General features: G+C 46.4%; 1 protein-coding gene across 2 annotated transcripts in view; it reads right to left on the bottom strand.

Annotated features, from left to right (window-relative positions):
- LOC130044221 (multidrug and toxin extrusion protein 1-like) overlaps positions 1 to 16,874 on the bottom strand; it is a 40,669-nt gene extending 23,795 nt beyond the window's left edge. The window contains exons 1-6 of one of the 2 annotated variants that reach the window (XM_056136876.1): positions 16,691 to 16,873; positions 5,926 to 6,027; positions 4,169 to 4,237; positions 2,252 to 2,400; positions 1,355 to 1,397; positions 207 to 251 (exon numbers count right to left, since the gene is read on the bottom strand). In XM_056136876.1, coding sequence (XP_055992851.1) covers positions 207 to 251; positions 1,355 to 1,397; positions 2,252 to 2,400; positions 4,169 to 4,237; positions 5,926 to 6,027; positions 16,691 to 16,825 — 543 coding nt within the window. In that variant the 5' untranslated portion in view covers positions 16,826 to 16,873. Of the gene's footprint in view, positions 1 to 206; positions 252 to 1,354; positions 1,398 to 2,251; positions 2,401 to 4,168; positions 4,238 to 5,925; positions 6,028 to 16,690 lie in introns of both variants that reach the window. The other variant, XM_056136877.1, reaches the window with a different exon arrangement.
- Positions 16,875 to 25,394: the final 8,520 nt, after the last annotated feature.

Raw genomic sequence — 25,394 nt, 5'->3', positions numbered from 1 at the left:
ATAATCTGTCCTTTTCTTGATATCATTTAACAAAACACTCACTGCCAAAGTCCTAAGTGCATAAATGGGGAAATGTTTTTCAGTGACTCCACAGGCAAGCTCCACCCTGGTCTTTCTTATCCCTCAGTGTTTTCAGGGCCCCATAGTGCCAGAAAGAAAGGTACAAGCTTTTGTGAGCCCCCACACCAAAGGAAAGTCCGCATTACCTGATTGAGCAAATACTTAACTTGCAGTGTATAAAGAAAGGTTGCCTGTAAGAGAAAAAGACAGACAAACGTCAGCATTTTCACCTTCCGTGAAGCAGAGAGCTGGAGTCACAGTTTGGCAGGCTCTGGTCTTGCTGAGAGTCAGCCTAGGATGGGGCTAGAGCAGAGGGGGAGCCAGACTGCCTGGGGACTTTTACAGATGGACCTACTTCAAGCAACCTTGATCTCCCTTAAAGGATCACTAATAGGCCCTTTTCATGGAATAATTAAAAAATAATAAAAGTGAAAGTCTTCAGGATGAATTAATGAGTACAATAACAATCCTGAAAGTAGAGGGCTATTGCTAATAATTGAGCTGCGACCCCTAAAAACTCATATGTTAAAGTTCTAACTCCCAAGGTAACTATTTGGTGATAAGATTTTTGGAGAGCTAAGTTACAATAAGGGAATTAGAGTGGACCCTGTTCTAATAGGATATATACTTATCAGAAAACACAGGAACCCAGGGATATATAAAGAGGCAAGAGCCTGGTATCTGTAAGCCAAGAAGAGAGGAAAACCTCTTATCAAAGGAAACCTTTCCTACAACACCTCCATCCCAAGTTATCAGCCTCCAAATGGTGAGAAAATAGACGTCCATTGTTTTTTCCCTGATCTGTACCCCCCTGTCATGGCCCTGGCAAACTAACTGGCTACACTAGTAATGAATTCCAATTGAGTTCTTATTATTCACTGGGCAGATATGACTGTGTCAGTACTAACATACACTTAAGGCTCTGTGTGACCACACTTCACAAGCAAAATCAAAACCAAAACAAAACTAAAAAGAGTAAACATGCAGAGGAAGGCCCAGTGTGGAAGACTTTACCCCTCACACACACAAAATGATTTATGAACTTCTGCATGGATGCTCCCCAAGCCCACTCCAGCACTGCTCAGGACTGTAGCCCACTAGAATAACTCTAACTCTGTTTTTTTTTCTTGAGGGGCAAATGTTTGTATCTTTTATGATAAATATTAGAGCCACCAATACCACATGTGGGGATCATATCAGACTGAGTCAGTTCATCCAGACAGAGCTCTGCTCTCCCTCATCAGTGGATCTCAAGAAGAAACACTCACAAGCCCCTTAACACAAGCAAACTTACTGGAAGAGCTGGAATAAAGATCATGACATAGGTCTGGGTAAGCCTATAAAACAAAAAGAAAAGAAAGTCCGTAAGGTCGTCATTTTAAGGGAAAAGAAAGGCAGAATAAACTAATTCAAACTTCTTTTTTTCATTCTCGCCTCTTTCTAAGTAAATGGGCTTAGACTGCAAATGGAGCAAATGTGAACTTTTATACTGAGAGCTTTCTTATAATCAGATTAACCCCTCTTGGTCCTTCCAAGTCTTTAGGCTTAAGGCAGGATTTTTCAGTTCCAGTTCTGTAACTGGGTTGTTGCCTACACTGAGGAGCTGTTCTGTACACTATAAGATGTTTTTCAGATGTAACTATGCCCACTTACAGCTTTGATAATAAAAAATCTTGACCAACATTGTCAAAACCCCTAGGGTTCAGAATCATACTGGTCCAGGACAGAGACTTTTATATAGTTTTTGTTTTTTTTTCAGAAAACAATGGGTCTCAAACTTGGTGGCATATTGGAATCATGTATGGGAGCTTTGAGAGAAACAGAAGCTAAAGCATACATTGAATAAATGAAAACAAAGGGGGGGGCAGGCATGGGTGATTTTTTAAAGCATCCAGGGGATAGATATCAACCGTGGTCAAGAATCACAAAACCATGAATAAACATTGCAAGCTATCTTCTTGCAATGATATGAAAGATGGAGGATGTTCACAAGATTCATCATCCTGATGAGGTTGAGTCTAGATCTTAAGGAATAAGTATGGAAAGCCCTAAGGTCTTGCTGAAGTCAGCTGAAGAAACTTCTGCCCCACCTTGGCCTGGTTCCTGGTATTGCTGGTTCTCAGAAGGGAAATACCTTCTACCAAGATAGCCTCAGTCCCACCCAATATCACTGTGGAAGGTGCCATTTCACCTTGATACATCCGGGTCCTGCCTGAAGAGGAGCAGGATGTGCTCGGTGTTGATGAAGAGCGCCCAGCAGGGGAAGCAGCAGAGTAGCAGCATGATCACCCCCCTCTGCAGGATGACCCCCACGTACTTCAAGTTCCGGCTTCCATAGGTCTGGGTAGACACAGCCAAAATGAACAATCAACACAGTCTAGTACCTGTACCACTCCAATTTAAAGACCTCAGTCATGTCTCCTAGACACACATCACCCCAGACATTTTGCCACATTCCATATGTGTTCATGGTCCCAAATTTTTCTGCCCTTTAGACTCACCAGAAGGAATTTCTTTGTTTGTTTGGGGGCTACATCCAGTGGTGCTCAGGGGTTAGTCCTGGCTCTACACGCAGGAATCACTCCTGGAAGTGCTCAGGGGACCATATGGAATGCTGGGGATTGAACCTGGGTCAGCCACATGCAAGAAAAATGCCATATTGGCTGTAAAATTGATTGGCCCCATGACTTGGAGGATCTCTCAGTAGTGCTTGGGGAATTACGCAGTGCTAGAGATAGAAGTTGGGGATCCCCCATACAAAGCACATACTCCAGTCCTTTGAGACATCTCCCTGGACTGGAATGCTGACGCCAGACTGCTGGATCCAAATCTTCTCTTAGCCACCCATAGGCTATGTGACCCCAGGCCAGAGCCCTACCTGCTGTGCTATAGTTCCAGCCCAAGAGGAATATTTTTAAGACACGGATCCAGGTTCCCACTGGGAAACTGAATTTAACTGGCACAGATATGAAGAAAAAAGAAGAAAGTTCCCACATGATTCTAGTTGAGATTTAATCACCTGGGAACTTGTAAGAAATGCAGAGTCGAGGTCAGAGAGATAATATAGCAAGTAATACACTTGCTTTTCACAAGTTCTACCTGAGTTATCTCTGGCACTCCATATGTTCCCCCAAACCTGAAAGTAATAATCTCTGCGCATAGAGCCAGGAGTAATCCCTGAGCACAGCCCGGTGTGCATCCCCAAAACCAAAACCAAAACAAATAAACAAACAAAAAACCCACAAAGATATACAAAGTCTCGGGCCCTACTCCAGGCATAAACTTGGAGGGCAGGGATGACAATATATTGCTGCCAGCACCCATATTGGAATATTGGAATCATGTATGGAAGCTTTGAGAGAAACAGAAGCTAAAGCATAGGCTTGCAAAAGTCAAATTGTACACATCTCACAGGTTCTGTTTAGACATCTCCATGGTCACTCTGTGTACTCCATAGCTTGAGATTAACTTGAAATACAATGAGTTGCTCACACCACTGGTCCATGGCCCGTGGTCTGATGGGCAATGATGGCCCATGGACTGATGCTAGTCTGCAAGTGTAGAAAAGTTGAAAAAACAATGGCCTAGGCTTTGGTTATAATGGCTGCTCTGTGTGCTGGTATCCAGAACAGGGACCAGTCTTTGGGTGTAGAAAGGTTGAAGGATGCTTATTCCACTAGAATTGGGAAACCCTACTTGATAGAGCGTTTCCTTTCTGCACCTCAGGGCCATGTCCTTAAATATTTATCAGCTGACCACTGACTGAGGGCCACTAACCTGTGTTCTAGTCTCATAGACACTGAAGCTTGAGAGATCCGGATACAGAAACATGAAAAGAAATAGGAGGTGCTTTGGTAAAACTTCCCCCTCTAGGCAAGGCAGCTGTGCAGATGCGCACTGCTCAGCTACCATGAATGACATTCAACCACATGTCAAAGAGAGCAGGCAAGATCTGAAATAAGTGGCTGACAAAACACCAGCGCAGAGTTTGCCGGGGCCTTCCTCCCACTGGACATACACTTGCCATTTGGGCTGCTGGAAAGTTGAGATTTTTGAGAGAAGACACACACTGACACTGTGAGAGACAATGAGAGAGGTTCCTGCTTACCTGGGAGATGAGAGTGTCGCAAGCAGAGGATAAACCGAACCCAACAGAGATTCCAGTGACGTTAATAACCTGGATATAAGCACAATGAGAAAGTCATGCACTTAAAAGAGAAAAAACGGGTAAATTCTGTCTGCTCTGATCCCAGTCTGCAGTGTCTCCATCAATCCTAAATCAACTCCAAGTTATCTACCTGGGATCCACTGGGTCGACTTCATTTAAAAGGCAACAATTTTAAAGTTGGAAGAAAAACCTAAGTCTTGCCCATCCTCTCTCCATTTTAAGTCTTAGGCATTTCACTTCTCAATTTCACAGAGAATTTCATACCGTTTCTTTCTTTCTTTTTTTTTTTTATGTAGGTAAAAAGGTAAAGGTACTGCTATTTATTCAGCCACTGATTAGGCTGATTTAATTGTGCATAAACTCCACTCATACCGTTTCTAAGGGGAAATGCATCAGGGAGTAACAGCAGTTCTGATGAATCCACTCGTTCAAGGTCAAGCAAGGCCTGTTACAATCCCCAAAAGGAGTCCGGGAGCACAGGAGTAATCCTGAAGTAAATGCTAGTGTCCCAGAGCTGGAGTGGTAGTACAGTGAGTAAGGTGCTTGCCTTGGATGTAAATGGTTATAGATTGATCCCCAGCACTACCTGGTCCCCTGAGAGTTGCCAGAGATCACTCCCAAGCACAGAGCCAGGAATAGGCCCTGAGCACACTTGTGTGTGGACCAACACCCTTCCCCTGCAAAAAAGGCTAGTGTGCCAGACCTTCCAGGAACTTGTCTTGACAAAGATCAACAACAAAATCGGGGGTTCCAGAGCAGTGCCCCCTAAATCAGGGAGTGGAATTGTAGGACACCTGGTGTTCTTGCTGTCTAAAATCACTATCTCCTCCTGAGACTGCCAGGAACTGATTGACAGCAAAATAACCTCTGTGTGCCTAGGGGCTGGATAAGAGTGGCACCGCAGTTCAGAAGGAACAAATTCAGCTTCCAGGAGGGATTGCGGGAAGATTCCTGGGGTCCTCAGGAGCAAAAGGGGAAGTGTGTGGGCTGAGGAGAACAGGGGACACATTCTGCTACAAACCACTGAGTCCATTTTTCTGGAAAAAATGCGCTGGCCCTTTGACACAACCAGCTAATCCAGAGACTGAGGACAGCCCTTTGGTTTGGGGTTAGCATTCAGTATGCAGAAATATGGATCCCATCCAACTTTAGGTTGAACACTCGACCCTGAGTTTTCTCTTTCTAGTTTCTGTCTCTGATCAGGATTCTCGGGGAGACAGACAAGTAGTAGCGGGGAGGAGAAACGGAGCAAGATTCCTCTTGATGAAGTTTCGGAGTCATACTTCAAGCTCTTTATTATGATTCCCTTCTCTTAGCTGTGGGAACAAGAGCAGGAACCCAGGCTCCATGGACTTTAAGTCAGCTCAGATGGTGGGCCCACCCCCTACACACACACACACACACACACACACACACACACACACACACGGTGTTCCCAGTCTAACTCCCATAACTGGAAATATTTGAAGCTACATGGCCTAGGAGAATTAAAATTATAGATGATAATATGATTGCAGCCCTGATAACACCTAGATTTAAGCCCAGTGAACCCCATGTTGAACTTCCAACCTCCAACACACTAAGATAATAAACTTGTGCTGTTTTAAGTCAACACATTGTGGGAATTTGTAACCACAGCAAGAAGAAACCAGGACAGATCAGTTTCGTCAATCCATGTCAGAAAGTCCCATACGTACAGCAATGGCAAGCGTGACGGCGTCCAGCTCCAGCTTCCCCAGGTGGCCGCAAAACACAGAGCTTATGAAACTGATCAGAAATACCATCAGCTGGGCCAAGAACTGGAAAAGATAAAAAGCAAGGGGTTGTAGGCTGGCCAAGCTGCCCAGAGGAAGGAGCAGTTCTGCCCTTGAGAGTCCCCTCTCAGCAGCTGGGGCCTCACTCAGTCAGAGGGGAACGAGCCGCTTCTGGTGGGCTTCTGGAAACATTTAAAACAATTAATCTGAAAAAGCAATCAGAATCATATTTTTGAGAACCTTTTCATCTTTTTTTCTATCTGCTCTTTTATTTCAGATGCTCATGCTGTATTTTGTCCAAATTTTTCAGAAACTGCTTCTGAGATAACTCTCTTTTTTCCTTTTTCATATTCGGACCACATTCAGTAGTGCTCAGGGCTTAATCCTGGCTCTATGCTCAGAGATAACTCCTACCGGACTTGGGGAACCATATGAGGTGCCAGGGATAGAACTATGACTTGCCGCGTGCAAGACAAGTGCCCTATTCACTGTACTATCACTTTGGCCCCTCGGGATAACTCTTTTTCTTATTCCAGGTTCCTAGGTGAGGACTGTGGGTAATGGAGCCACTGATAGCAAGAATGTTGGCCAGTAAGAGTGTTCTATAGACAAGAGCTTCAGTCAGGAGTAAGATCACCAAGTGGAAAGGACCACAGCTCTGTACCCTCAGGGTGACACTTGAGGGCTTAGTTTCTTTTTTAAATGTTTTTTATTTTCAGGTCTTATTTCTAAGTTCAAATTGACCCTTAGAAATCTCTTTCCAAAACATAGCCTATAATAGAGAACCAGGAAATAAATTATCCATTTTCAAAGAAAATCAGGGTAGGTTTAGAAATTATCAGGACAATATCTGTTTGATATCTACCGTTTTGAGTGGTGACTGAGAAAACTGTAGAGTCTATAGCACTTCTACCAAAAGAAAATGCTTGTGTTTTGTCCTCCGTTGTTCATGGATTTGCTTGAGTGGGCACTAGTAACGTCTCCGTTGTGAGACTTGTTGTTACTGTTTTTGGCATATTGAATACAGCACAGGGAGCCTACCAGGCTCTGCTGTGTGGGCGGGATACTCTCGGTAGCTTGCCAGGCTCTCAAAGAGGGACAGAGGAATCGAACCCAGGTCGGCCACATGCAAGGCAAATATCCTACTTGCTGTGCTATTGCTCCAGCCCAAATTTATATTTATTATTTATAAATAAATGAAAAAGTCCACAGGATGAAAAAGTTCAGATACACAAAGCTCTCTAGACACAGAAAAGTTCCTGGGGCTGCCTACAGGTTAACCCAAGTTTGGCAAAACCCACACTCAACCCACATATCAGATATCTGAGCACTGTGCCATACCACACATGGCTCTAGAAGTGATGGACTATCCCGACATTCCCTCCAGAGAGACATCCTGCAAGAATTCTGCTCCTCTGTCCACTGCAGAGCGCACTCTGGGAGCACCTCCTCTTCTCTGCCTATTCACAGGAGTCCAGGGGGCTCAAGGTTAAATGGCAGCGAGCGATCTGTCACCACACAGCAAACCAATGGCACTCATCCATTTAAGGAAAGGGGTCGTGCAGGAGACAGCAGAGGGGCCAGCGTTGTGAGTTGTCAGCTGTCAGGTCCGGTCTGGGCTGGAGGTGGCCCCTCCCTGCCTGTTGTCCTGATTCTTCTGAACTTTATGGCGCTGGAGTGAGGATTTCCGCGTGCATAGCAGAAGCAGGGGAACTCAGAACTGCCAGGAATCTTTTGTTTTAGTCCTTCTGGGCCCGTCAATGCAATGTCTACTTTGTACTACTTCTCTTTAAAAAACTTCTGAACAAATAGAGTATGAGAAGAGCGTGAAATCACAATGTAACTGATCATAAAAACTGGAGAAACCAGAACTCAGAAAAAATAAAGTTCAAATGAAGTCCTATAGCAAGTTTCATTTTTAATCCCTTTAACATTGTTTTAATATGTATACAACAAATAAAAAAAACAGGCTTTTCCCCTGTCCTTCCCAGAAAAGAAGTTAAAGAATAGAAAAGGGGGGCCAGAGAGATATTATGGTGATTCAGGGGCTGGCCTTGCAGAGATCTGACCCAGGTTCGATCCCCAGCATCCCGTATGGTCCTCTGAACATGGCCAAGGGTTATTTCTGAACACAGAGCCAAAGAGTATGCCCTGAACTTGATGGGCATGGCCCAAAACAAAATAAAAATAGAAAGAAATTTTTAAAATATAATCGAATAAGAAAGTAATTTCACAGAGTTTTACCACTTTTCTTTGAAAACAGGAAGGTGTAAGATGTCTCACTAATAAAAATTTAAAAAAATAAAAAATATTATATTTAAGAAACTAAAAAAAAAAAGATGTATAGAGAAGCAAAACCAAGTGAATCAAACCACACACAGACACACACTGGCCTTTGCCAGTGGGTCTGAAGGCAGGTCCCTTTCTCCTTAAAGCAACCCCTGCCCTCTCAGGCTTCATTCCCCAAGTCAGGGTCTAAGATCAGAAGACCAAACTGCATGATGCCTTTGTGCCTTTTGGAGAACTGAGGCAGGGGAGGTCAGGTGGGGAGGGGTGGTGGTGGCGGTTTCACACTCAGCAGTGCTCATGGAAGCACTATTTATCTATTTATTTCTGGTTTGGAGGACCACATCCTCCAATTCTCTGGAATTACTCCTGGCTCTGCAGTGCTCAGGATGGGGACCTTATGGGAATACCAGGGATTGAAAGTGGGTCGGCAGGGTGCAAGGCAACCCTACCCACTGTACTATCTCTCCAGCCAGCCTGGGAACACTAATTTATCTGATATTCCTGCTGAGAGGAATAGAGTCAGGTACCCTCCCCCCTCGCCCCCTCCCCCGCCCACCAACTGCTCCATCTCCACCCTGGCAGAGAGCAGGAGATAATCAGTCTTGTCCACTAATGGTCCTTCTGCTAGTGCAGTCACCAACTCTTTTTCACTTTTGGTTCTTTCTCCTTTGGAACTAGGGAAGAAACGAGATCAACATAATGGGGGGAGCGGGATGAAGAGACTCTGGATTTAGGGGGTTAAAGTGATATTACCATGAAAGTCCCTTTTGAGATTTGACATAACAGGCAGTGCTGGGCTGGCGAGATAGTACAGTGGGTTGGGAACTTGCCTTGTACAGGGCCAACCGGGATTCAGTCCCTGGCTCCCTACGCGCTACCCCCCCCCCCCCCCAACACCTCCACAGGTGAACCCTGAGTTCAGAGCCACGAGTAAGCCCTGAACTGAGGTGCAGACTTCCCCCCCAAAAAAACCCTCAAAACCAAAAACAGAGACATTGCTTGCCTAAAAGCTCAACAACAAACACTGTTATCATGCATTTCTTTTACTTTTATCCAATACTGCCTGTGCCCTCACACACTAACCAAGCAGTACTGCAGTTGCTAGTTGCCACCTGGGATGGAGACTAACTGCCAGGAGAGGTGAACTCCCCCTACCTAAACAAGGGGTGTGTGTTTGTGTATGCGCGCGCGCGTGTGTGTGTGTGGGGGGGGGGCATATGAAAGCGAGGAAAGAATGAGGAAAACAGCTTTCCTGGAATCCTGGATCTGCCTTCCCTGGGAGCTGCCTCTGCACTGCCTGCGGATTGCAGAGGCCTCCCCCTCCCCGCTGGGCGCTGGGCGACCTGCTCCAGACTTAACAGCCCTCCCAGGTTCAGGGTCAAGCCTCCACCCCTCCTGCATCAGGCCAGGCTAGGTCAACAGAGGGAGCCTGGTGGGGTGGGACTCGACCAGGCTTCGGACCCCGGTCCTCTGAGCACGACCAGGACACCCGGGCACCTTCCAGATGGCATAGGGTGCATGAGGGATGGATCCTGTGTGGACACGCGGAGCAGATTTGCCCCACACTCTAGGACAGCTTCTGGAGCTGCATTATTCCCCCCACCCCCCACCCCTCAGTCTCCCGGGAGGCAGGGCCCGTGTGTCCCGGGCCCCAAGCCAGGCTGGGTCTGAAGTCTCGTTTCCAGGGAAATTCAGATACGAGGATACAAGCCCTCTTTCTTTCTTTCTTTCTTTCTTTCTTTCTTTCTTTCTTTCTTTCTTCTTCTTCTTCTTCTTCTTCTTCTTCTTCTCCTCCTCCTCCTCTTCCTCCTCCTCCTCCTTCTACTCCTCCTTCATCTTTCTTCTTCTCCTCTTCTTCTTCCTCCTTTTCCTCCTCCTCCTTGTTTCTTCTTCTCCTTCTCCTTCCTCCTCCTCCTCTTCCTCCTCCTCCTCCTCCTCCTCCTCTTCTTCTTCTTCTTCTTCTTCTTCTTCTTCTTCTTCTTCTTCTTCTTCTTCTTCTTCTTCTTCTTCTTCTTCTTCTTCTTCTCCTCCTCCTCCTCCTCCTCCTCCTTCTCCTCCTCCTTCATCTTTCTTCTTCTCCTCTTCTCCTTCTTCCTCCTTTTCCTCCTTCTTTCTTCTTCTCCTCCTTCCTCCTCCTCCTCCTCCTCCTCCTCCTCTTCCTCTTCCTCTTTCTCCTCTTCTTCTTCTTCTTCTTCTTCTTCTTCTTCTTCTTCTTCTTCTTCTTCTTCTTCTTCTTCTTCTTCTTCTTCTTCTTCTTCTTCTTCTTCCCTTTTTTGGGGGGGCAGGGGGCCACACCGGGCAATGCTCAGTCAGGGGTTACTCCTGGCTCTGCACTCAGGAAATGCTCCTGGAGATGCTTGGGGGGACCATAAGAGGGTGCTACGTGCAAGGCAAACTCCCTCCCCACAGTGCACCCTGGCCCCTGAGTTCTCACAATTCTCGGAACCACCTTGACAGACCTCACCACCAGGCTGTAGCTGTTCCTTGGACAGGATCTTACTTATTTAGACTGATGTAAAACTACTTCCCATATCCAGCAATGACCAGGCTCAGGTAATGGGAAACTTCCTAGCAAAGTCCTGAAGTCTGGGGAGGCTTTGGGGGGTGGGGGTAGAGGGATTCATTCCCCAGGAAAGAACAACTTAAGGATTCACTGGTTCGAGACTGCTGCCCCTCCCACCTCAGCTCAGCAGTCCCTCCCAAAGCCAAGGTCCTGAAGAAAAAGAGAGCAGGTGAAGCTGTTGGTCCAGGGGCAATGCTGCTCCTCGGAGTCCTTCCGGGGCACTGAAAAACAGTCAGGGGTTATTCCTCCCTTCCGTGGCCCAGAGAGGCTCTTCTTTCTGCCCTGCAGTTACCAAAAAATTGCTAAGTCGGGGTCCTGCCCACGAGGGATCAGATAACCATGAGTTTAATGCCCCTGAATCCGCCACTGGGGAGAGTTTTCTACCCTGACAGTCCCACATTGTTGCAACTTGAAAGCCCTGTTCCTACCTTGTGTGCATGCACGTGTGTATGTGCGACTGTATGTGTGTATCTGTGCGCACGTGTGCATGCATGTGTGTGTGAGAGAGATGAAGGGCATACTTTTCCTGCGCCACCTCCCATGCCATGGCACATGGCTTCCACTGTCGCACGTAAAAGATGTGACTTCACTGTCCCACACAGCCTCCTGATACTCATCTGAAAGGGAAATTTTCAGCACGGACTAACAGAATAATCCTCAGCAAGACAGGAAACAGGAGACAAGAAAAAGCAAATTAGAGAGTTGTAAACTCAGAATATGTGAAAATAAACAAGTTCCCAGGAACCTGAAGTTAGATGGTGCACCAAGCACCTGTGGCAGGTAGGCGCTGTCCCCACCCACAGGTATTCCCGGGATTTCATTCCAAGAAATTTATTATCTCTTGGCTGTGAAGTTACATAATGCAAAGGTCATGGGAGCCATTTATTTTTATGCTGTCAGCATCGCTCTGAAATCGTGCTAGCCACTGTCATCAGGCTATCGCTGCATTGGTATTTTCGGGGTACAGGTGGATCTGCCCGCCCTGTCTCCTTGTAGGCCCCTAAACTGGTTGTCGTGACTTTGCAAGAAAAGTTATTAAGTCTCCTCTATTGTCATCTCCTGAACCTTTTCCCAGATTTTCTATTACAAATTGAACTGCTTGGAAAATCAGTTTCCCATGGGGCGGACAGGCATTTTCTCCGGGCAAGAGCCAGTCCAAGGGAGGGAATGGCTTAAATGTCTTAGATAAAGCAAGAAAGTCTAGCTGGATGAAGCTGATCCATGTGAGATGCATCTACTACAGCTGTCACAAGCTAAAATTCCTTTTACTTGGGGGCCATTGCAGTTTTGCTCAGGTGATAGGAGTTACGCAGGCTCCTTCCTGAACCTCCATCCCAAGATTTTTCTGGGTCCAGAATTCATATTTATTAACCATGCACCGTGTACTTAATCTCAGGTTCTGAGTTCTGGCCCTTCAGGTGCGCTCTTAGCCACAGCCTGTGACTCCTGCAAAGAAGGATCCACAAGGTGGTGTTCAATGGGCCTCTGCCAATCTCAAGAGTCTCATGGGCCACGGGATTTTCAACACATCCCACTTCCACCTTATCTACATCCTTTCAAGATGCAGTCAACTAGGGCCAGTCCCTGTCATACTGTGCTATCACAGGGCATGGTGCTGTGTGCAGGAAATGAACCAAGTCTAGGCAAAGGCTCCATCCCCCAGATGTCTCAATGACGGTCTCAACAACAAACTCAACTCAAAGTAGCTCAGATGTATCAACAGAAATAACCACCCTGTACTTCTGTCCTTTCTTGTCCCAGAGATCCTTTGGGTCAGGTAGCAATTAATAAAACTTCTACCACTTGGCAGCTTCCAAAGAATGCTCCCAGGGCAGATGCCAAGAGAGGTTATGAATATAAATCTGTCCCCCTGTGCCACATCAACAGGTAACTAGCCCAAAGTCATGAGGCTACTCAGTGTGAAGGAACAACTAGGACCCAAGTCCCCTGACTCCCAGCTAGTTTGGCCCAGTGTCCTGGGAGTACGCCAGTAGTAAAGGTCCAAGTAAGGAAAACCTGACTCCATCCCTACTCCATGGAAACTGTATTGCTCCAAAAGCATCCTCATGTGCAATAGAGCTGACACGGATGAGAAGCCCAGCAAAGAACAAAGGTGCACTGTGAGGACAGCACAGGAACCAGAGACGGTTCCTGAAGGAAATGCACTTAGCTGAAACCCAGATGATGAACTGCAGGTAAAGGTGGCCTCTGCCCAGAAAGAATATTCTTGACTGAGGGAAGAGAGTAACAAGAGATTGCAAGGTGGTGGACATGGTGGACATGCAAGGCTGGAGTGCCTGAGAGACAATGAAGCAAGATAAAGGTGGCCAAGTCTTAGCGTAACTTCAAGACCGAGGAAAGACAGTCACAAGCTTGATGTGCATTTGAAGAAGATTTCAGTAGCTCCAGGCAGAGCACTTTGGGCCCGTGAGCTGAAAGGGGGAGAGTTCAGCTGGAGACCACAGTGGTCCAGATTGGGATACAGAGAAGATGATCAGGCCTAGGTGAGGATAGGGAGGAGAAAGGGGTACTCCTGGAGTATGCCACTCCCCCTGACCAGCCAATCCATCATGGAATACTTCCTCAGCACTCCCAAATGGACAAGAGTTTCCTTTCAGGCGTTTATCGGTTCACCTAGAGAGTTTTCTGCCCTGAATATCTTGTTCCTGCTAGATCTTACAGTGTCATGAGGCACTTCCTCAAATTAATCCCCATCTCCAGGACATGGATATGACTTTGCAGGGCCTTCTTGTCCTCCTCTGTAGCCAACCAGTCTCTCCTTCACCACTACCCCTCATCTCCCTAATAGCAGGGCCTTCTTAGGATTTTTTCTGCCTACAAAACTCTAGGAAAACTTCCAGCTCTCTCCCAAGTCTTCTCTTTCCCAGAATTCTATTGTTTTTTATACCCTTGCCAATACTACGCAGAGCCCAGACTGGTGAGGAGCAATTAATTCTCTCCAGGATTCCTTTTCTGACATTTCAGCCTGTGGAGGAGGTGATGATGAGAGAGAAAGATTGAAGGGCCTGAGGCTAGGTAATCTCAACCTTCCCTCCCACATAAATCATTTTCCTCAAGCTCTCTGCAGGACAAATGGAAAACATCTTTGGATAGCATCTTTTCTGTTGCACGTGGTTCATCTCACACTCTTTTCTTTGTGTCCTGAGATATTCCCTCCCTCCTTAGAAGCCTCATTTAAAGGTTGGTGAGAGAGTGGTGAGTCCCAACAAGATTCAAACCTCAGCGTTAACAGGTGAAGCCTGGAGTGGAGAACGTGAGTGGGAGAGAGAAAAATCAGACAGGAGCTGCAGGTCAGGTTACCCCCTAACTTCTTATGGTGTCTTGAAAAGTAAAGTGCAGGACCCTGAGCAGGGAAAAGAAGTGGGTGAAATAGAAAACTTGCAGTAGAAGGGAACCGAGATGAAGACTTAAAGGAGCATAGACAATTCACAAGAAATTTATAAAGTATGAACTCTGACCTCCCTGGGGGAAGATGTTACTTACAAATGTTTTCAAACACTGGGGGAAAAAAACTTTCAAAGCATCTCAATGAGATTTTATAGGTTTTCTTTTTGTCTTCATTTTCCTACGAGGAATTTGTTCATTGGTAACAAACAGTCATATACATGCATACACATGTCTAGTGCTTATCCCAGGAACCAGAAGGACCCCTACACCAGAGTACCAAGTCACTGCAATGGCTGGTGTGTTTATTTTTTATGTTGTTAGAATGACAGTCTTGCAGAAATAATTCTTTTTGTTTAGTTTAGTTTTGTTTTGCTTTTTGGGTCACACCCGGCGATGCACAGGGGCTTCTCCTGGCTCCGCACTCAGGAATTACTCCTGGCGGTGCTCGGGGAACCATATGGGATGCTGCGGATCGAGCCTGGGTCGGCCGCTTGCAAGGCAAATGCCCTGCCCGCTGTACTATCGCTACAGCCCCAATAATTCTTACAGCAGTTCTGCAAGAGAGTGTTGGAAAAAAACAAGGATTATTATCATTTTATGAATGAATAAGCAGAGATTGGAAGAGGTTCCAAGACTACTCAAATTCACTTAGCTGTTTCGTGAATCAGCTTCTGAGATCAAAGCAGGAAATGGGTCAAAGGGAATGAGATTCCAGTCTAGGTATTCTTCCAATATATTTTGCAAGAGAACCTCAGCAATTCTTCCTGCTTCATGGGCTTACATGCATGGCTTTGTCCCTGACATTACTCGGGCCGCAAGTGCCTCACAGGATCCTGCAGAATGGAATGTCCGCATGCCAGGAGATCACAATTGTCCACCTTAGCATTTGCAGGTGCGGAAAATCTACCCTGTGTCAATAGTTTATTCTCACTTTAAAAAACATACCAGGCCCTTTCTGCCCAATGAAATGACTCTCTTCCCCTGCCCACTGGACACCACCCCCTGGCAGGAACACTTGATTGGATTATATTTCTTGTGGCCCTTGTGGTTTAAAAAACCCACATTGCTTTTAAAAGAGAAAGATGGATGCCCAACCCAAAATCAAAACAGGAAATTAGAAACTCTCCCTCTCTCCCTTTCTCTCTCTCTCTGTGTGTGTATAAGAGAGAGAGAGAGAGAGAGAGAGAGAGAGAGAGAGAGAGAGAGAGAGAGAGAGAATGTGAAGATGTGAAGTTGGGGATCAAACCCAGGGCCTCATACATGCAAAGCATGGGCTCTATTTCACCCAAAAGGGCTTTAAAAATTATTAAAATAACTTGGAGGAAGAATTGTGAGAGAGGATCCTCCTGCTTTCCCCAGACAGAAACTGATTCTATCAGTAATTCCAAAGAAATTATTTTGGAGATCTAAATCTGTGACAATTTACCTTCCTTGTCCACAACTCGAAAACAATGTTTACATACCTGAGCTCCAAGACTCAACAGCTAGTTTTTAAACCATCAGGTTCCTGCATGATCTTATTTTATTTCTAAGTTCAATATTTATGTACTTTAATATTTATGTTTAACTTATAGTTTAGGAGAGCCCAGCAAGCTACCAAGAGTATCTCGCCAGCACAGCAAAGCCTGGCAAGCTCCCTGTGAGGTATTCGATATGCCAAACGCAGTCACAAGTCTCACAATGGAGAGGTTACTGGGCCCCTTGAGCAACTTGATGAACAACGGGAGGACGGTGCTACAGTACTACAGTGCTATAGTTTAGGTCACACGGTTGCTGTTTTTGGTGTTGATGTACAGTTACTGTACATCCCAAGACCAAAAGTGTCCAAGACCCCTCACCATTGTCCCAATGTCACCTCTAGTCCACCTTGTCATTACGATGCTGTTTTGTCTATATACCACCGATGAGTGAAATCATAATGTATTTGTTATTTCACTGATCACGACACCCTTCCAGTTCCTTCCACAAGGCAGAAAACTCCAAGATCTCATTTCTCCTTAAAGCGGAGTGGTATTCCGTTATATATATATATATATATATATATATATATATATATATATATCACTATGGAAAACAGTACGGAGATTCTTCAAAAAGTAACACTTCCAAATGACCCAGCGATTCCACTTCTTGGTATCTACCCCGCACCCCTCCTAACAAAACCGCTAGTTCAAGTCGAGCTATGTGCACCAAACGTTCAGGCAGCGCGGGGTGCAGCAGCCGCTACCGGGAAGCAGCGGACGGCCCGCGCGCCCGCGGAATCCGGGCAAGTCTGGACGGGCGCTCCGGGGGGCACGGTGGCCGCCGCAGCGCTGGCCGCGCCCCCCGAGGGCCACAGTCGCCTCGCACCGGCCGGCCCCGGGCCGCTCGCCACGGCTCGCTCGGCGCCACACGGGTCCCAGGTCCCCACGCTGCCGCGACCGGCGTGCCCCGGAGTCCCCAACTCACCGCGGGGCCCGCCAGGACCAGGAGTTCCCAGAGCTCCTCTCGGAAGCCGGTCAGCGGCGGGCAGCGGGGCCCGCAGCGCGGGCGAGGAGCCCCCCGGGCAGGGCGGCGCGGCCCGGGCTCCTGCGGGGTCTCCATGTGCCGGCGGGGGGCGCGGGGCCAGCGGAGCCTGCAGGGGCGCGCGACCTGGGCCGCCGGCGGGCCGCGGGGAGCCGCGGAGCGTGCGCGTGGCCCGAGCTCGGGCTCTGCGGCGGGGCGGAGGGACAGGGAGCCGCGGGCCGACCCGCGGGCCCGCCGCCAGCCGCGGTCCGGGGCCAGCCCAGCGCGGCGCTCCCAGCTAGAGCTGCTGAGTGTCGCAAGAAGGGTGCGTCCGCTGATGAGTGTGGAGCCCTGGGAAAGACTTCGCGGGGACCCCAAAGCAGAGCAAGACCAGCCTTTATTAGAAAGTGAAATGCAAAGCCCGCCCCCGCCCCCCCTCCCATACACACACCGGGCGGAGCTGGGAGGGGGCGGTGTTTGAGGGGAGCGCCGCGGAGATCTGTTTCCCCTCTGTACATTCTACCTAGTTCCTGCTTCGGGAGTCCCTTCGTATCACTGCCTCTTAAGTTTATTTCTCTTGGGAAAGGGGCAGTTTAGAACTTAGAACCCAGCAACTTGCTAGACCAGCTCTTTTGGGGACGGCAAAGAGGACTTTGAAACCACAGGCAGCGCTAACTTGGTTGTAGCGTGTAGTTCCGTGCCCGTTCTCTCCTTGGGTACCTGTTAAAAGTCTTTTTCTGTCTGCCCCAGGTGTGAAAGGTGTCAGTGAGAACTCAGCTTCTGCCCTGGAGTCTAACAAGTTCCCCCTTTGCTCCCTCCTTCCTGCCCGTCCCTGTGAAAACCCATCTCGCCTGCCTAATACTCTCCCACGGACCGACAGCCAGGATCTGCCATGGACGATCTAGTGGTCTGTGACCAAAGTCTGGCTGTCCAGAGGGGAGTGGGTGGTGTTCCAGCAGAAAGAGCAGGATCCTTTGAAGTTTGGAAGTTCTAAAGTACACAAATAGGATTTACTAAGAGGAAACTTAGGTCTTAAGGGCAGCAGCTTGCTGGTTTATGGTGTAGCCATTTGAAGAAATGTACGAAAAGAAGTGATCATCAGAAGGGACAAATTAGCAAATTAGATATACTGACTTGAAGATTCTGAAGGGAAGTTTAGGGGCTCCAGATATTGGGACTGATATCTCTCATCTTTTCAGTCTCTGTTGGTGATGAGACACGAGTCAGTCCTCCACCTCCATGAGTGAAGGACCAACACACCTTTCCATCTGAGAGTGAAGAACTCAGCTCTGCATCCCAGGAGTCTTGCTGCATGTGAGTGGAGAGAAGAGCCAGAAAAGGCCTTTCCGGAGAGAGTTTGTAATTCTGGTGAGTGTTGGTAAAACTTACTTAGAAATATGTGAGGGAGGAGAAAGGAAGAAGTGTGTGTTCAAGAGAGAATACAGGCTACTTCAGAATGGAAATCTACCATAAGAAAAGAAATATATGTGCAAGCAAGTAAAATACGTGTTCGACGGAGAGCATGTTCTTGAAGCCAACTTTGGTGAACTTTGACTAGTACCAAGTACCTAGGGAATAAAGAGATTCCTAAGAGGACATTTGGGGCTCAGGGAGTATTTGTTGATCAAACGTTAGGAGTGTGTGTTCGGGGAAAAATGAAGAAAAGTGTATGCCTCTGAAATAAAAATATTCAAAATATTGCCGAATCAAGCAATAAGTGAGCGCATATAGGGTTTTGAAGGAGTGAAGTCCCAAATCAGTGGATGAGGGAGTGCACATTTGAAACAAAGCCAGAGGGATAACCTGCTCCAATTTTGACAAGTTTTCTGACTTAGCTTTCTGGTTTGTATCTTTAAGGTCTGATTTTCGTTTTTCACTTTTCCTTATGATTGAGGTCTCCAGTCAGAATGTAAATAATACCGAATCTCCACACCATTGGCCATCTGTTGGGTTATCTCTGCAGTGAATAAAGAACCATTATCACTTTGCTAGCTTCAGGATAGCTTGGATATGGGGATTATTTCTGGGGTAAGTGCCTTAGTTACTTCCTGTGCTCTCTCAGTCCTGGTAGGGAATGCTTCTATTCATCCATTAGAGATGTCCACCAAGATTAGCAAGACTTTGAACCGACACAATGAGGACAACTGAGCACAGTCCAATTGCCTGCCTCTCCAGGTATACGCCCGGCCTTTGAGTGTGGCTAACCAATGTGGGTGGCTGAGACCTTGTGGATTGTCACTTGCACAGATTTCTGACAAACTCGGTCCAAAGTACTAGCTAGTCTTTTCCCAGTAAGGACAGAGTGACAGATGAAGTTTGTTTCCACGCAAGTCACAGGTGTCATGTAGAAAACTTTGAAAGTTAAGGCTGGAGTGATAGCACAACGGATAGGGCGTTTGCCTTGTACACAGCTGACCCGGGTTCTATTCCCAGCATCCCACATGGTCCCCTGAGCACGCCAGGAGTGACTCCTGAATGCAGAGTCAGGAGTAACCCCTGTGCATCACCAGGTGTGACCCAAAAAGCAAAAAAAAAAAACCCAAACAAACAAACAAACAAACAAAAATAACTTTGAGAGCCTTCCACAAGAAAGGCTGGGGCAAAAAATAGTCCCTTTCTAAAGTCATACTCATACCTATACTCTTATCCTCTTGTCAACAGTCTGTGTTCTATAGGATGCTCCTTTAACTTCTGATCTGCCCTTTTGTTCTTGCTTTTGTCTTCAGTGACCTCAGCCAAAAGCGACCACCTCCCTTGTAGGCATATGAGCAGCTTCCAAAGAGGATTTGAGAGTTGTCCTTAATGAGACTTCCTTTCCTTCCAAATGATCGCATGTGCACAAAAGGCCAAGAAGGCATATTTAGAGCCCATGTTGGTCTCTGCAGACCTCTTCTAGCTTAGGGCCAGGACTCTAGCCAGGGCTCTGAATTCTCCAAGCAGGGAAACATCCCACTGGCAGAGCTCCATCTCCACCACTGCAGCGGAGTGATGACCACAGACACAGACTCAGGGGCATGGTTCTATAAAAGAGCTGCCACCGGTGAACAAAATCTGGTCTAGGTTTTCCAGAGAGCTACCAGACAGAGCTCATTCTGGGTACAATAAAACTGTATTGTGAGGAGGGGCCTGGCATAGGAAGTAAAGTATCTGGATTTAAAGCATTGGGCCAACAAATAGTACAGTGAGTGGGGTGCTTAAGTGACATGCTTCCAACCACTTCTGGCAGCTCATATGGTCCCCTGAGCACCACCAGGAGAGATCCCTGAGTGCAGAACCTAGGAGTCGGCCCAGAGCACAGCAAGGTATGGCCCCTCAATACTAAATAAATAAATAGAATTAAGTAGTACGTGGGCTGGAGCGATAGCACAGCGGTATGGTGTTCACCTTACAAGCGGCCAACATGGCCGACCCGAATTCGATTCCTCCACCCCTCTCGGAGAGCCCGGCAAGCTACCAAGAGTATTCGATATGCCAGACACAGTAACAACAAAGTCTCCAATGGAGACGTTACTGGGCCTGCTCGAGCAAATCGACGATCAACTGGAGGGAAAAAAAAAAAAGTAGTACGTGGTATTAAAGTCATGTCTGGATTTTCCAAGAGTTAATCATGATATTTGAGGAGGCAACTATTCCTCTGAGAAGCTGCTGTTGGTTTTTAGGAAGGGCATTATTTGAGTTTGAATAGTTGAAAGCAGGTTCCTCAACTCAGCTGAAGATCCCCTAAGTTGACAAAGCCCTGGCTTGCCACTGCTTGCAAGCAATCAGGCCATCCTGTTTAACCAGGTCCAACGCTTTTTTGTGTTTTGTTTTGTTTTCTTTTGTTTTGATATTTAGGCCACACCTGGTAGTGCTTAAGGCTTACTCCTGGCTTTGCACTCAGGGGTCACTCCCAGTGGATGCCCTGGCTCCATCCCCAGCACTGTATAGTTCTACCCTTGAGTGCAGAGCCAGGAGTAATCCCTGAGCACTGCCAGGTGTGGTCCAAAAACAAACAAAACAGAGAAAAGAATGAGAAATTTCCCCCTCTTGGAAGAGTCAGGATTTATAGAGTTTATTTCCTAAGAGTCTCCCTACATCTTTCCCAAAAGTCTGTAGGATTCTCATTAGGTTCTTACTCAGTGGTGGTTAATTGGATGTAGTTAAAAGATGTGACGCTTCTCATCACCCTCTTCTCCAGGCTAGAATCTTCTACCATCTTGCTGAAGGCAGTACCATTCAGGGTGAACCCTGACACAGGCAATAGCCATCTGGTTCCCAAAAGCCTCTGCCTTGGGAGCTGGAGCGATAGCACAGCAGGGAGGGTGTTGGTCTTGCACGCAGCCGACCTGGGTTCGATTCCCAGCATTCCCATATGGTCCCCTGAGCACTGCCAGGAGTAATTCCTGAGTGCAGAGCCAGGAGTAACCCCTGTGCATTGCTGGGTGTGACCCAAAAAGCAAAAAGAAAAAAACACCCCAAAAAACAAAAGCCTCTGCCTTATCTAGGATAGTGTTTTGTTTTTTTTTCCAATTTATTGTCAGCGTTTGATTTAAAGTGAGCAACAGATTTTTTCTATCATCTCACAAATCTATGTCTGGCTCTGAACATCCTCAAGGTACTTGTCAGGATCATTTAAAAAAAATCTCAGGTCAATTTTATTTGTTCTAAGTCTGTGAATAGAAAAAGTGGGGGTGGGGTTAATCCTGCTGTCCCAAACTCATGGGGTTATTCCTGAAGGGGGCACAGAGACTCTGGCAGGGCCCAGCTAAGGGGAAGAAGTCTCCCTTTTTGTAGAGACTTTTGAAAGAATCAGTGCTTTGAAGGAGACTTGTCTTCAGGGAGCACCGCAGAGCAGCCTCTGAGGCTTCATCTGCCAACTGGCAGAGGTCAGAATTTTTGCACAAGGTGAAGAAAAGTTGGGTACAGGATACTCCACATCCTTTCTTTGTCTCCTAAGAACACTGATCTAGCTCCCAAATAACATAATTTATACTTCCCTATTCTAGCCAAGTCTCCTGATTTTCCCAACTTAATTTCCTGTCCTGTTGCCAGGCTCTGGCTGCGGATGAGGCTCTTTGTTTTTTTGTTTTGTTTTGCTTTATTTTTTTTTAAGACTGGAGATCAAAATTTTCCAATATTTCAAGAGACAGCCTGAAGGCGAACCATCCAGGCCTAAGTGATGGTTCCCCAGCTGAAGCACACAAACAGAAGGAGATTTTTTCCCCCTTTGGGCCACACCCTATTGTGGTGCTCAGGGCTCACTCCTGGCAGAGCTCAGAGATCCATATCAGGTACCAGGGATCGAACCCAGATCGGTCACTTGCAAGGCAAGCAAGGCAAGCACCCTACCCACAGTACTACCTTCTCTCCAGTCCTACAGAAAAGAATTCTTAGTAGTGAAGTGTCTCACCACTTGCCAAGCCAGACACCTGCTGATGCCAGAGGGGTAAAAACCCAGGGGCATGTGTTTTTAATGGGTACAAAGCCAGTTAGGGGGCAGTGGCAGTACAGTGCCACCCAGCAGGTCAACCTGTACCTGAGAGGTGAGTGCATCAGCAATCTGATGGTGCTTTCAGGCTTCCTGATGCCCTCAAATTGCCGCTGTGCCTCTAGCCAAACCCCAACAACTTGGAACCAAGTTTTCTGAGAAATTAAAAAGCCAAAGGTGGGTATGTAGCAGTCACACCCACAAACCACCTCTGGCTCAGCTATCCAAGCTCATTTATCAGCCTTGCCTCAGAGACCCATAAATAACTCTCAAAAGAGATCAAAAGAAAGTCATTTAAGTGCATTAATGGCCATGATTCAGAGACTCACAAACGAATCTCAGGGAAGAGCAGCCTGTGACAGAGATGTCTCCCCATTCCGCTCCTGATTTCACCAGGGCACTTCAGAGGGGAGCAGGTGTGACCCTCCACCTGCCCCCAAATGAACCCAGACAGCCCCAAACCTCCAGAATCCAATTACCACCATGCTCACTGCCGACCTTCACAGGCTCATCCTGAGCTCCCCCCCCCCCCACATGAGAATGAACCCACTGAAAAACCCAAGTATGCGGAACCAGTGACAGAAAACTCCAGGCTTCACAGAGTCAGGGATGGGTAACATTCCCCCATCTCCTAGTCTTTCCAGTTTCCTGGCAGTCATGCCCACAAATTGCCTCTGGGCGCCATTTACGTGCATTAGCGGTTATGATTCAGAGACTCACAAATCAATCTCGGAAGAGAGAGCATGTCATAGATATGTCTCCAGACCCCAAATATTTAAAAATTTCAGAAGTTCAGGAGCACATAGTCACTTTTGCAGCTGTGTGACACCTCATACTATTCATGGCAAGCAATACAAAATTTAGGTCTGCCTAAGGACCAGACTGGAGTGGTAGAGTGGAAAAATTCAAGGTAATGGGATGGGAAGGGGCAATGGTGGTGGGATTGGTGTTGAAGTATTGAATGTAAACAATTACTGTGAACAACTTTATAAAATTTTTTTAAATTTTTAATTAAAAAAAAGTAATGTGGAGTTCATGCCTCCTTCAATCAGCTCAGTCGGTGACTGGATAAATAGCAGTACTCCTACATTAAAAAAAAAAGCTAGCTGGGTGGAATCCAGTGCTGTGAATTCTATAAATGAAGTGCACCTATATCCAATGGGCTAGAAAAACATGTCATCAAGTCCCTGGAAAATACTCCTGGGTTTGAGACCAGAAATAGGGGTGCGAATCCCTGGCACATGACTAACCGGAATTCTGTATGGGTATCTACTGCAAGTGTTAATATCTTAATAGTTGGTGACTTATTAAAATCCCAGTGAGGAATGAATACTTCTGAACTCAGCATCCCGCTACAAATCATCTTGGAGACGGCCACTGCTGAGCGAGGGAACTTATGGCTACTGATGTCAATCTCAAAGCCTCGCCTTTAGGAAGTCACATAAATGAAGGGAAATGCTTAACCCAAGGAGAAAGTATAGGATGAGTGGTGAATTTACTGGCTGAAGAGATAGCACAGAGGGTAAAACACTTGCCTTGCACATTGCCAACCCTGGTTTAATCCCCAGAATTTTACATGGTCCCCCAAGCCCCACCAGGAGTAATTCCTGAGCACAGAACCAGGAGTAAGTCCTGAGCCCTTTCTGCTGTGGCCAAAAAGAAAAGTGACTTTCCTTCCTTTTGGCATGGTGACTACACAAAAGGTGTCAGATCAGAATAGAGAGCAATCACCAATAAGAGTTATCAGGGTTCTTAACCCAAAAGGAGAAGGATTTTCCATGATGGAACCTTGGCAAACAGTTTCCCCATTCCAGGACAAAAAGGTAGTCATAAGTGGAACGTCCCACTAAGCTGGGAGATTCTCCTTAAAATATCTGTGACTATGAGTTAATTCAGAATGATAGAGGAGAAAAAGTGAGGAGGAAAAGGAGGGCTACCTAGTGAGCACAGTGGCATAAGGATTTGCACGGACCAGAACCAAGCCAAGAGCCTCTGTTGCTTCATCTGTAAGCTGGACATAATATCTGCATCCTGATTGCTATGGAGATGAAATGAGCTTGTTTAGCTAAACCATCACTCTCAATCTAACAAATGTTAATTATCAGAGTAAGGATAGTTTATTTTTACAATAGTCAACATCCTTTCTGCTGTAACTGGCCCAACTGAAGCAATGAAAAAAGATAAAATACGTATTTTTGGCTCACATAATCAGGACACTTGGATTCAGGGTCATTAATGTTTCCTTCTTATCTCTGTTCCCCCACCCCGTTCTCCCAGTGACTCTGATCCTAGGAATGCAAAGCATCTCTGATTCTTTTACTTCCTAGTTTCACTCTCTCTAAAGGCAGCCTCTCCTTCCTAAGCAGTAAGGAGTGTTTTCTGTAGCTCTCATGCCTTTTTCACCTGGAAACTAGAAAATAAACCCCTTCTCTCCTTCTCGTCTAGCTCTCAAATAAAACACAGGGAGAAATCCAGATTAGTTTCTGTCACATTTGAAACAAGCATGAAAAGCTCAGCTCTCACTGAAATTGGTGGTTGCTATCTGGGTTTGGCAAAAGTTCCACCAGAATCACGTGTGGGAAGAGGAGAAAGGTTCCCCAAAGGAATGAATGTTCCAATAAACTAGAGTTCTCACATACACACCACATTTCCATTCACTATTATTCTTGAACGGTCTTCTAGAATCCTGGGCAATATTATAAGAAATGAAATGAGGAGTGGCTGGAAACGCTGCTCGGTGGTGGAGCATACCCCTTCAGGAGTGAGGACAGACTCACCCTGGATCTGCCCCAAAACTCCCTAGTGACCCTGGGAGCACTGCCACTGAGACTCCCAGCACTACCACAAATATGTGGTGTCTGTTAAACTGGAAGTAATATCTGCACCACCGGTTGCTATGAAGATTAAGTGAGGTTGTTGTGAGGATTAAATCTGGTTGTACACAAAGGTATGAGCACCAAATATAGCAATATAAAATACAATAACAATTTAAGGGGGAAAATGAAGAAAAAATAATATATGAATATATATGTAACGTATAAATATGACAAAAGAGGCAATAATAATACCCACAGTTGTAAATAAATCGAAGTGATTATCTGGAGCATAGGCAATTGAATTAATAAATTAATAAAGAGTGTTAAGGAAGATGTTACATTCAAGTACTTTGACAGTGAATATTAGTCACTTATATCAGCAATA

Source organism: Sorex fumeus, unplaced genomic scaffold (genome assembly GCF_029834395.1).
Source record: "Sorex fumeus unplaced genomic scaffold, SorFum_2.1 ptg000122l, whole genome shotgun sequence".
NCBI lineage: Eukaryota > Metazoa > Chordata > Mammalia > Eulipotyphla > Soricidae > Sorex > Sorex fumeus.
Note: the sequence above shows the minus strand (reverse complement) of the source record. Positions and strands in the feature narration are given on the sequence as shown.